The sequence below is a fragment of the Aptenodytes forsteri genome, unplaced genomic scaffold (assembly GCF_000699145.1).
Source record: "Aptenodytes forsteri isolate BGI_AS27 unplaced genomic scaffold, ASM69914v1 Scaffold1, whole genome shotgun sequence".
Taxonomy (NCBI): domain Eukaryota; kingdom Metazoa; phylum Chordata; class Aves; order Sphenisciformes; family Spheniscidae; genus Aptenodytes; species Aptenodytes forsteri.
The window spans coordinates 926,625-939,839 of record NW_008795035.1 but is presented as its reverse complement, the minus strand read 5'-3'; the positions used below and the strand labels follow the sequence as shown (position 1 = coordinate 939,839).

Genomic DNA, 13,215 nt, shown 5'->3' with positions numbered 1-13,215 from the left:
TGGTGTTGGGTTGACGGTTGGACTCGATGATCTTAGAGGTCTTTTCCAACCTCAATGATTCTATGATTCTATGATTCTATATATAGTGGGGAAAATATATGTGACAATTTGTATTGTTTTATCTGAAAAGTAATCTCACACAGTTAGTTTACCTAATAGGAAGACCAAAAGTCCCATGTTATCACATAAATCTCCGACTCGTGGGAATTCCCTGACCGGCCCCATGCGGAGCTCCCACACAGCGGCCGGGGGACAGTGCCGACCCAGGCTCTGAGCTACACCCTAAGACACCACCACTACGAGCTTGCGCTCTGCTGACATTGGGTTTGCAAGTTTGGGCCAAAGTGCCTGCAGCACTCAAGGTTAGGCAGGTAAGGGACCGCACCCTTCACCACGGCACAAGGGAACTCCTTGAATCGCAGCTCAATGCAAAAGAACCTGTTGTAGTTGAGTATTTCATCTACTGTACAAATATCCGCTACATTTGAATCCTAAGGATATAAAAGTTTGAGATTTTTTTCCTTCTTTCTTTTAAGCATTTTTATAAGGCATTCTGTGTGTTCAGGGCCCGGTGACTTGTAACACCAAAACCAACTTGTACATTGTTTGCCAAACACGCCTTGATTGTACAAGGCACAACCAAAAACTACCAGCACCCCACAAAGAATCACTGCAGCAAGATTTACATCTTCAGCCACTGGGAAAATGTCCAGTGACTTACGTTTACCTGTAACTTCACCTTACTTCAAAGTGATGCAAAAGAAAGCTAAATCCCAAACACAGGATATATACACATGCTACTACAGGCAAATTTGATCAGCAGAGATGTAAATTTTTTTATTTCTTTAAATATTACAATTATTAGCAACCTTTCCACTGAAATTCAGAGCAAATGATCACCCTACACACTGGGCCTGACATCAAGGCCAGAAAACTCAGCGTTTTACTTTAAACTACCAAATCTACCAAAGAACAGTTATATTCCCAGGTTGTAGTTGATATGATTTTTATAAGAAAGATTTTTAAGGAGTAAGAACACTTGAAATGTTTAAAAGTTGTGAATTTTCTTCATCTTTAAAACATAGCTTTCTACATTTTACGTTGATTGTACTTGACCTTCTCTTCAAAATGTCATACAGAGGGAGACAGATCTGGTTTATGCTCAGTCATTATTCACCCAGACAATACTTTAGCTATCAAAATGTCGCCCATTCACCCCCCTGGAGCTGCTGCACACGGGAACGGCATTTGTCAGCTCCTGCTGTATTTCACAGACCCCCTTTCACACCGGCTCCCCTCCATCCTCCCCAGGCAGCCATCCTCAGCCAGTGGCCACGGTTACAATCTCGTACTCCGCGACTTACTCGGCTTCTGGTGCCAGTAGCACCCGCCGCTGAAAACCACCGGACAGCGATGGGAAGTCACAGGCAACACCGCTCGGGTACGTCAAGAGTTCGCCCACACGATGCTTCTAACAGGGCTTAATTAAGGCTGTATTATCAATTACAGAAAAATAAAACGTGTTTCGCAAAGTGCCACACAAAGACTGGGACAGACGCTGGCCTGGCCAGGGTGTTACACGGAAAGTGCAGCTGCATCCTTCCCTACGTCCCCGCCGCTACCATGAGCCTGCGTAGGATGACAAGGAGCGATGCCCCTGCGCCGCTGCGCCTGCGGCTGCCCACCATCTGCCTACGGGATTCCTCATACATCACCACCCATCAGCAAACCTACAGCCTAGTAACCCACAACAACCACCCGGTGAGGCAGCAGTACTTCTGTCTTACCTGCTGCAGTACGCTTTTCTCATTTAATCCAGCACACTTCTCGAGAAATGTTCATTTAAAGTAAATCAGGCTTAAAAAAAAATATATATTCAAAGAAAAATCAACATTTAAGAAAATTCTGTGTTCGAAACACTTTTGATTTCTAGACCTGCCAAAGGAATGAACGTGGCTCTGAAAGATCTTCAGAAAAGATGGCAATTACAGCTAGATCAAAACCACCAATGTTTGGTGACTACTTGAGACACAAAACAGCTGAATAACCACAATAAGATCAGTGAGAACGTTCAGCAGAAGTGTGATGCCTGCTGAGCGACAGGAAAATATTCTGATTCATGTAAAACTTCATTTGGGGTCATACCCACACAGAGGGGCACACGCTGTATTGCATTTCGATCCGTACCACCAAAACGAAGGCCAACACTGAATTATATGCTAGTGATTTCAAAAAGAAGTTAATTATAAGTCTGCCTTAAAACGCCTAATTCATCCAACCTGAAAAACATGTTACAAGAGTTGTAGAAGAGTGGCCACAAGAAATTTAAGGGCAAATGAAACAACTACAGCCATCCCCTGAATATTAAGCTAATGAGACATGTCACATTGAAGAAAGAGTATTAGGAAAAGGATGCATGATTTCATGTTTGTGTGCTTACAGTGATGCTGTGGGTATATTACAAAAATACTCCAATTTAAAAATTAAAAAAAGGCCAATACTTAAGAAAGACACAAAAAAACATTCAACATGTCATGATTAATTTCACGGCTGCCTGAACTTAAGATCCAAGAAAGCAAATACTATGAAGCCAAATGAAACAAGTGGTTGTAGGATTTTGTTTTAACACTAAGATGATGCAAGTCATAATATAGACTTCACAGCATAATTAACTAAATGCTGAAATAAGTATTACTTACAGACCACTGGTACAAATTCAGTCAAAACCCTCATGTTTCTTACATATTTTTACATGCTGATGTCACACCATGGAACGTTGATTTCACTTTCTCAAGTTCTTAAACGGATTTAAGATCTTACAGAAGCTTTTTATAACTATTTTCCCCAAAGTTTCCAGAAACCTCACCCACAGGAGGCAGGATAACTGAATCGTTTCTCGCAACACGCAGCGCAGCCCGAGTTTTGCTCAGGGACCGAGGGGGCTCACAGCGCTGGCTGCAGCTGGGTGCTCATCTGGGTTCACACGCGCAGAAAGAGGAAGCGTTGTCTTTTGTCTCAGTGTCTCTGCCTCAGCGCAGAGCCATCTGCGCCACTGCCATGAGATTATTTGGTGTATCTAGCACTCACTCAGTCAGGAAGGGAAAATAAAGGGCTGTATTGATCGGACAGATGCACTGCGCCGTGCCGTGCTACAGCGCTGGAGTTTGAAACAAGAAGTTATTGAGGAAAAAGTAGTGGAGCCGTAACTGATCACCTAGCTCACAGAGGTGAAATAAGGCTAAATTTTCTGATATCTGTAAAACATCCGGAGTATGGACGATTGCTGACTTAACTGTGAAAGCTTAATTTAAAAGTTAAAAATGAAAGGAAAGATATGTGGCATAAACTTTGACAGTAGGCAAGGCTGTACTTCTGTGAGTATCCTTCTGTAAAGTTGAGCTCAAGTCCAAACAGCATTCTTTTGGTTTTACTTAATCCTGGCCCCCCAAAAAAGTCACATTGAAAGTAAAACACCTGCTTGAGGAGTAGGCAAGGCTGTACTTCTGTGAGTATCTTTCTGTAAAGCTGAGCTCAAGTCCAAACAGCATTCTTTTGTTTTTACTTAATCCTGGCCCCCCCAAAAAGTCACACTGAAAGTAAAACACCTGCTTGAGATTCTAAAAATCCAAAATTAACTGATTATTTTTTGTTAGAACGACACAGAAGCCCCAGGCTGAGATGTAGTTACATCATTAAAACAGAGCTTTTACTGACTTAGCTTGAGTTATTCAGGGAAAACTAGTTTTACTCAGCTAACCCAGAACGTAACTCTGTCATTACGGTCAAGTCCACACCACAGACACCTTTCTGCCATGTTATAACAGCAACCTGACATCAGTGAAGCACATCTAATGAAGCCGTATTTAGTCCCACCATTTTTACATGGGAAATTAACAGTAAGTCCCCACGCAAGGAAACCAGAACGACCTGGTATGAATGACCTGGCAAGCTCTAACTTAGAACCAGCGCGCGGAGTTAAACCTCCCAGAGAGCCTCCACAAGTGTCGGGGGAAGCCGTGAAAGCAGAACTAGGCTTAACGGCCACAGCCTTGCGTTCAGACGCTCTCCGGCCAGAGCGGCTGCACTTCTTCCCCCGCCACCGTCAGCCCTGCCCCGGTAACCCCCCAAGTGCGAAGCGCGCACGCGAGGCGCTGGGTGCAGCAGGGCTGCGCTGGCTGCGAGCACCGCCGGCACCCGAGAGCTTGCCTGGTCCAGCCCATTTCATTAGTGCAACTCTAACCTTGATTAGCATGAGAAATTATGGAAAACACCTCTGCGTCGGAGAGGGGAGTGAAATTAAAACCTTCCGCGCTAGCTGGAAATTGTATACCACAGTTAGCCTTAGAGAAACTATTCCACTCCTTTTCTCTACAAGCGTTATCTATTTGATTGTTTGCAAAAAGTTTATATTGCCTTTTTATTTCCAATACATAGGGTTGTCACAATACATAAGGTTGCACTCTGACATCAAATTCTAACAACTTCTGCAAAGGCTTCTCCTCATACAAAAGGCTTCTCCTAATACAAGATTTTTCTAAGAGAGACAATGTCCTAAACAATGAAATTATTGTCTGGCATGTTTGAAAAAGTCTTCTTTATATATCTCCAGATCATAAGTCAAAACTCTACTTACTTTAAACCTTTATTAATAAACTATTATACTAATAAGCTATTATATGCTTGGCTGTACAGCCTTCACCTATGTCAAAACCAAGAAAACAACCAAACATATTCTACTTACTTTAACATACATATAGTCTAAACCACCTATTTCCATCCCGTATCTCTTGCAACACAGATTTTCAGCACTTTCAGAGGCAGTTGGTGTTTCCTTTCCAGGCAAAATAGGCTCAATCTCCATGGCAAATATTTCCATATTTTCTTGTATTGGTGTACGTTAACTCGTAAGGCGACTTGGGAATCTCTCTCTCTGGTTTCCTCAGCAAAACAACTGAGGTCATCTGCTTTAAAGATACTTATGAATAACCCATGGAGTCTGCAGAGAGTAACGTGTGACAAGCCATGTTGGGGCAATGAATTCCCGCATTGTTAGACCGACTCATAGTAATTTTAGTTTTTCTCTGGCTCTACAGACAGCAAGAGTGTCCTCCTGTAAATCACAAAGTAATCACAAAATTCTCCTCTCTTGTGATAACCAAATGGAAGAACTCAAAGACGCCGTCGGTAACTGCAGCAAGACTTCATGATTTTTCATATCCATTTACAAAAAAGAGACCATATGGGTATGAAAGTCACTCAGATAAGTTCTTCTTCTGTTCTTCTATATTTAGGACTGTCAAGCTAGAAACGTGCAGTTTACACCTAACCACACAGCAATCTTAGGAAACTTGACACGCCAAGTCACACGTCGTATTTCCCCCTGTGTTAACTTCTATAAAGACAGAATGAGAGCTCTTCAAAGCAACGCTGCTGTAGCCTTCACATTTAATTTTAAAGCGAGGGCTCTCATCAGACCACAGTGTAAGTAAGAGCCTGGAAGAGTCTGCTCTCAACCATCCACACTGTCTCCTAAGAGCTAAATAAACTCAACAACACACTTCTGCTAATTACCGGTGGCAGCTTTTATTCTATGTGAATTACCCTGACAGCCTTACCTACAGTCACGCCTGAAGCGGGGTTAAAAGGCAAAAACGAAGACTTGATGAGCAGTGAGGGAAATACAACAGCTTTCAAGATGTTCAGAAAATAACCACAACTTTCACCAAACAGCATGGAGGTAAGACTCGAAGACGACCCTGCAGGCACAGCTGCATTCTGCATTCCTGACTGCTTCTCCTCCAGTTTAATCTTCGTAGTGCTCCCTCAGACCCTTCATCAGCATGGTGACGTCTCATTCACACTTGCTTATTTGATGTTAGGTTTGTACCTTCTTCTCCCTTAACATTTTAAGAAGCTTTACCCCAGCCTTGAGTACCTCCATGCCATTATTATTCAGGGAAAGATCTGAGACAATTCTTGCTATTGTCCCAGATTAACAGGCCAAAAATATTAAATCCATGCCACCAAGGAGAACAGATGGTGTAAGATCTCTGCTTTGCTAAGTAATCCATTTTCACCTTCTTCAGAATTTGCATTAAAATTCGCAGATCCTCACATTAAAAGTTGGGTCAGTATCTGCAATCCACAGCTATTCAGTAGGAGTGAAGTCTTTAAACTTTATTAGTAGTGCCTAATGTTTCCTGTGCTCACCTTCCAGCTGCTTAATGCCCAGAATTCAGCAAGAAGGGCACTCCTCTAATGTAATCGCACCAAGTACTTAGCCTCTTTTTGAAAACAAAAAAACCCGCAAACCGTTTTTAGCCAGCACTGATCTCCTCTTTACATTTTATTTATATATAAATAGACTAAGATATATAGAAATAAAACTACTAAATACTGCGATTAACTGAGAGCAGGCAGCAAAGCAGCTATGCTGTGACAGAAAAGGAGTGGGTTATGACCCAGATGGCCAGGAACAGGAAGACCTCAAAATCATCAAGATCATCAGCTCGATAACTCTGGTGCTTTTCACACTTGCGCAGTGCTGGGCAGTTCGGGTTATCCATCTCACACGGTATTTCACGTTAGGCTGCTGCCTGTAGCAAACTGAGAAAGTGGGCTATGCTAAAAGAAGATGAGTGGAACCATTATCTCCCTGAGATGGAGGGGGTCCTGAAAGCAGAAGCTACTCCTGAAAATACACTCTTGCTATTAAATATTAAAATTGGGTTTTACGCAGACAGGTCCTAACTTACTGCAACACGGCATACACAGAGCTTAACACAAAGAACTTGACAAGACAACATCCCTAGGATATGTTTTCATTTGTTTTCCTGCACAAATTGTTCCGAGCAGGTGTATGACAGCAAAGTTATTTCCCTGCAGTAAGAGGAAATAGAGAATAAAAGGCCCAATCTTTCAGATTTACATGCTTGATTTCAAAGCATAAAATTAAGCAACGCGATTACTCACACGGAATAAAGATAAATCTTTGCAGTATCAGGCTTAAGCAAACTCAGGGTTAAGCAAAGCCAAGCAACGCTGACAAGAAGGAGGAAATGATGCAGTCCTAAGGAAAGGGTGGCACAGAGCGTGGCACTGGCACTGGCACCGGCACCAGCACGAAAGTGCTGTTCTCTGCCAGGAAAGTCACTAAAAGCCTTGCTATTAGCGCGGGTAAACGAGGCCTTAGCAACCCAATCACACAACTCTCCATCCTGGATGCAGCTCAAAAGTAAAGCCAACAAAAGGAAAAAGTTACTGTACAAAGAGCCTTTGAATTCAACACAGTTTGAATTTTCTCTGTCTCCCATGACCTTTAGATAACAGGTTTAATTTTGTGCCTAACGCATTTCTACTTACTTAAAAGTTCTGATACCAATTTAAACCAATCAAACTCTTAGGAGCATCATCCACAAAACAAAAACGTACATCTGTTGTGGTGTATCATGAGCGGGGTTATGGTCCATGAAAATAACTTAAGCAGAAAGATATAGTTTGAGGAAAAAGTCAGTCACAGACATGATGAAAATTTCCAAGAACCATGGGTTTATTCTGACCCTAACACCATATTTTCTGCAACAAGAACCACCTATTATTAAGGGAAAATAGGGAGCTCTTCCTTGCTATTTCAGCAGCGGAGAAGACAAGCAGAAGGTGCACACTGCTGCTTCAACTCGTTGGAGTAGTCTGCTAATGAAGCAGCAGGACCAATAGCCTTGCCCAAACGCCGCTTCTTGGCCCTGGGCCCAACGGTACAAATACTCACTATCAGAGTCAAGCACGATACAGGCAGTAGTAAACACCGCTCCACCACAGCGAGCACAAAATTAGATCAGAGATAACCTCTGCACCTTCAAGCATACGAAAGAAAACCCGACCACACAAAGGAGTTCAGATTCTGCTCGTTCCTAACTTCATACAAGTAAACCAAGCTAAGCTGACTTTAATCAAGAGGCATAAAACAACCCACTGGCCCTGATCAGAGGAGCTCTTGCTGCTTGACAGCGCAAAGTGAAACTGGGTCCATCATCCTTCCCCGAGCCAAGATGCCTTTCAAACCAGCAATGTCTGTACGTATGCTCATATATACATGCAGGTGTCAAAGACTCCAGTAATATAAACAAGACTTCAAGTAGTTAAATATTTGTTTTGTGTATGCTTTGTGTTCTCAAGTAACGAAATCCAAATTCAGTGAATGTCCCTGTAGGAGACCCCACGCGGCTGGCTCCTCCGAGGTCTGCTGCGGAGGCTGTTCTGACTTTCCAGAAATCCAGGCAGCATCCCGCCGGTACCCCCAGGACAGCAGACTTGCCAGCTGCACGCTGCTTTTCCCTCACAGCAGAAACACCATCTATGATTAACCTTACTATCACTTCTTGCTTTTTTTAAATCCTATTAAAAATAGACCATCCAGCAACAGTGAAACCTTGTGATACCAGATGTTTCTGTGACTTCCTCCAATTCAACTTGTTCAACGAGCAAATTTCAAGAACAAAAATGCTTTCTTTAGTCCTACAGAGATTAAACAATGAGACTCATTAAAGAGAGAGACAAATTACTTTGTTATTGTAACACATGGAGAGGATTAAACTCGCAAAGGCCCCGCAAGGAGACCCTAAGAGCCAGATACATCTGCCCGACCGGCCGCCTATCCCTTCCAACTCAACCTGGAGCTCTGTGGTTCACCGAAAGATAACGGTGGTCGTTGCGCACATTTCCTGACATAGCAGGAGCTCGACAGCACTTTGTCTGATCATTTATTTATCTAAAAAATAATAGTAATCCATTATCTAAGCCATCTGGCACATGCTATAAAATCACTGCAGTAGAAACAGACTGCAAATAACCAGTGGCAGCTCGATGTACAGACATTATTATTCTGCAAGGACTGCTGATGACAGTTTGTGAGGGATCCCACATAATCCACTAATATCGTTAGGTAAATGTTTTAACATGATACTCAAAGAATTAAACAAATAAGACCAATTATTATAAATGGGACCTTCACAATTATTCTTTACATGTAACAAAGAATTCACACAACTTTCAAGATTAGGTCTACAGCAAAAAAAAAAAAAAATTTTTATTGTAAAGCTATGATCTCCTCTTCCCCAAAAAGTAGCTCCCAACGATGCTACACTTGAGTGCTTCATCAGGCCTGCAGGACACGCCCTCCCAAAAACTGTTTGTAGGCTGCGAGAAGCTTTCGCAAGCAGCTCGCTATCCTTCCGGCCCCCCTGCCCGGCCCGGGTGGTATCGCTTCCTCCTCCGGACACACTTGGCGCCCAGGGGAGCGGCTGCGGCACAGGCTGGGCTCCGAATCGAACCATCGCTCGTCTTGCTTCCCAAGGCTCACAGTTTCTTTTAACACGAGTGTCAGATTGCCGACATGCCGCAAAACTGCCGTTAGAAAGCTAAGAGCTTCTTAGGCTGCTGTGGTTGGCATCCGACTACAGGAAACATTTTTTTTTTTACAAAAACATACTAAAATGTCAAGGCTAGGTTAAACCAAGTGTTGTTAGACCGTTGGGTAATTATATCCCCAGCACCTTCAGTTTGAAGGCAACAGGAATAAAGTTGGCGCGCACAGTTGTGAGTTGTCACTGGCAGAGTTGCCATCGCCTTTATTCCAGTGACACAGCAGGTCCCCGAGGCACAAAAGCAACTGAAATATCCCCTCTCCTGCTGCTGCATTAGATTTTTAGAAGACAAGAGGCAGGGAGACGGTTATAAAATATACTGTAAAGGCTCACTGTCATTTGCAGATGTAATTGCTTGACAGTACACATTTGGTTTCTGCAACAGCCTCTCTGAACCGCAGAGGTCCGACTCGGAAGCAGAGCGGGACGCCCAAGTTGCGCGTGGAGATGAAGGACTCCCATCTCCGCATTACTGGGCAGCACGGCTCTGGAAGAACAACGCAGCGATCTGCTGAGACAACTGGCTACTGTTTAATGTTTAGAAAACACTTATGGCACAAGCGATAGTTTGAACAGCAATATGCAAGACTATATAATTAAGGCAGCTTTTTTTTAACCCCCAAGAAAAGCCCAGTCATAAGCACAGAAATTTGGAAATACATTTATATTTTCTCTTTTATGCTCAGGTTGGTTTTTGCTGTATTTCCCTCCCCATGTGCCATTAACGTACCCAAGAAGAGCCACAACCTGGTCAGAATCTGCCTTTTGCCATTTTCGCTTGCAAGGACCCAGCACAACTGAAGGGGAAGACCAGGTCTTGTCACAGCCTGGCTTCAAACCCGAAGCAGCTGCCTGCAGACAGCCCCAGGAAAGCAAGAAAGGGCTCCTTGCGACGCTGGGGACTGCACAAGCGGTTTGTTGTTCTCTGCAGTTCCCTCTGACGCTTCCCTAACTCAATTTACTGCTTATAAACCCTCAAACTGAACCACTTCAAGCAGAGAGCGGCAGGACTGAAGGTCAGCTACTGAGTTCAGCTTGCCCAGACCGTGCTCTCCAGTGAAAACCGTTCACCGATTCCTCTGTGTTCAAAGGAGTATTTCCACTCACTTTAACTGAAACTGGATTAGGGCCTAAATTAGGAGCAAGCTAGCTGGAGCTAGCTGCCCCTACTCTCAAAGATACTGGAAAGGCAGGAACATATTGGTAGCAGCAAGAATAAAAATAAATGAATGTCTGACTGAATGGATAAATAAATAAGGGCATTGCACACAGCCATACAAAACCGAAACAGAAATCCCGAGGGCAAAGCAGCACGCTCTAGGAAAGCAGAGCATGAAACAGAAACAACTCAAACCCAGGGAAAAAAGGATGGAAATGGAGAACAAAAATGACTTGAATGATGTCAACTCTTCACTCTGACTTTAAAAGAGGTGGCATAAACACAGTGTCTGATCTGCTCTGTTAATTTTCATGTACAGGCAATGAGAGTGTGTGCTGGGGCTTGGTTTTACACACCTGAAACTCACAAAGGTGATGTCTAACACAAAACGTGGCGGTTCAGCCAGTGCGAGGTCAGATGAGTTCCAGGTCTAGGCAAAGCGTTCTCCTCGTTCCTAATTTCCAAGGAATGCAGATTACACTTAACAAATCTGACGCACGGCCTAGATTGTCCCTATCAATTTTTATGGATCAGAAGTAGGTATATATCTGTTGTTGGTCAACAGTTACTGAAACGCGGATCAACTACATCCGAGCACCGCTCAGCGGGGCTACAGTGATTCAGGAAACACACTGAGATTCTCCTAAGCTTGTTTCCAAAGTCAAAGAACCAAAACTTTCACAAACGATCTTACAAAAGGACCACCAACCTGCCATTGAGAGATGTACAATAGGACAAGTTAAACAGAGCTCATAGGCATAATATTTTAAATAAGAATGCCTGGGATATAACCCATGGAGCAGTTTTAAACTGCTGCACCCCAAAATTGAAGCCAATGCCTTCAAGCAGAGTCTGTATTTGCAGCGTCACCGGGCACAGGACTACAGAGCCCGGCACGGTTCGGGCCCATTGTTCACAACTAGCTTGTGAGTGCACTGGAGCCGGTCCTGTAACTTAAATACAAATTTCCAGATTAACTACAACGATGCGCAACGATGAGGCTGTCTATACGGTCACCAAGTTTAGATATCCACCTGGATGAATCAAAGGAATAGGATTTTCATAGGAGTGGCATGACTTCTTCAAAAATATACATTGCTGGTTTCTAACAAAAAATAATTTAGCTTGGGAAAATAAGAGTTCCTTTATGCAATTTCAAGATGGCACATGTGGTTGGGACAGTGGGTGCTATCTTTACGCTGGCATGCAAAGAAACCAAATTTGAAGGCTTAACAGTGCACGTTAGCAAAACTGGACACACTGAAGCATACAGCAGAGCCCCACTTCCACAGCAATAGCTGGAAATAAGAAGTCTACGTGTCCCGTTCTCAGACAACATTTGAAGAGATGCTGACAACTTCTTTGCAACACTGGTCATCCAGTCATTAACATTATTTTACCAACTGTTGTTCCAAGTAACTCACATGAACACAGCTACCTGAACAATTCAGGCAAGCTGGGACGTGGGTTTCCAGTGGGAGAGGGTAAGAGAGCTGCCAAGTGCTTCACTTCAGGGCACACACATGCACACGCAGAGTCAGCAACGATGTGCTGCAAATGCACACCCTACCCTGCCTGCCAGCGACATATCTATGCCAATACCATACGTTGTGTCGATGCTATACTGGAAGCTCTAGTACTTTAAGCAGCTGTCCTGAACGACAATCCTGACTCTGCCTGCCAGTATAAAAAAGATGTGAAAGTGGCTCTTTCTGTGCCTACATATGGCTCCAAAGAGGACAAGAACAGCCTGTGGTGTGAGAGTAAAGCCCAGAAGCAATCTCGCTGGCCTTCGTCACCCAGTGAGTCCCTACTGGAGGATCATCGCTCCACTTGTCTGACTTTGTGTTTGCTCTTTTTACCTCTGCATGCTATGACCTTAAATCCATCATTTATGTTACTTAATCAAGGATGAGATACTGAATGTGATTTAAACAGCATGATGGTTTTACCTGGGCAAAAAGCCAGCAGAGAAGGAAGACAGCAGGGAGACAGTCTCTCTTGAACACCCAGCAGCTTTCCTACCCCGGCGCCCGATTCAGAGCCATGCCTTCCTTGGGAACTACAAGGGGCCCTGAGCCTTCCACTGTAACGCAGTCCCAAGACAACAGGACACCCACATTTTTGGGGCAGCTTCTGACCAAAGGAAGTGAATTCAAGGTCAGACGGGGTTAGAAATTAAAAAAAAAAAAAAAAAGAAAAAAAGAAAAAAAAAAAAAACTTCTGATCAACTCTTTACGTGACGTTTTAATTCCATAAGACGACCATCCACAGAGAGAGATAAATCAAGAATACCTTTCCAAAGTAACTCCTTACATAGAGGAGCTCTATCGGGCGCCTGGGAACGACTCTGCAGTACTATTGCTCTCTTGGCCAGCATGCTAATTTTCATCCCTTTTTGCAGTAACAGTTAACAGAGATACTCTTCTATGAGACACAAGACACCACAATGCCTCATACCAACTAATGTATTTAGCATTCTTTAGGGGGTGCAGGCATGCACCTCCCTTCCTCACTGTCCTGGTTTTGGCAGGGATAGAGTTAATTTCCTTCCTAGTAGCTGGTACAGTGCTGTGTTTTGGATTTAGGATGAGAACAAAGTTGATAACACACCGATGTTTTAGTTGTTGCTGA

General features: G+C 43.5%; 1 protein-coding gene across 1 annotated transcript in view; it reads right to left on the bottom strand.

Moving 5' to 3' along the window:
* MYO5A (myosin VA) overlaps positions 1–9,332 on the bottom strand; it is a 99,226-nt gene extending 89,894 nt beyond the window's left edge. The window contains exon 1 of the mRNA XM_009276597.1: positions 9,174–9,332. Within this exon, the coding sequence (XP_009274872.1) occupies positions 9,174–9,332 (159 nt within the window). The remainder of the gene's footprint in view (positions 1–9,173) is intronic.
* Positions 9,333–13,215: the final 3,883 nt, after the last annotated feature.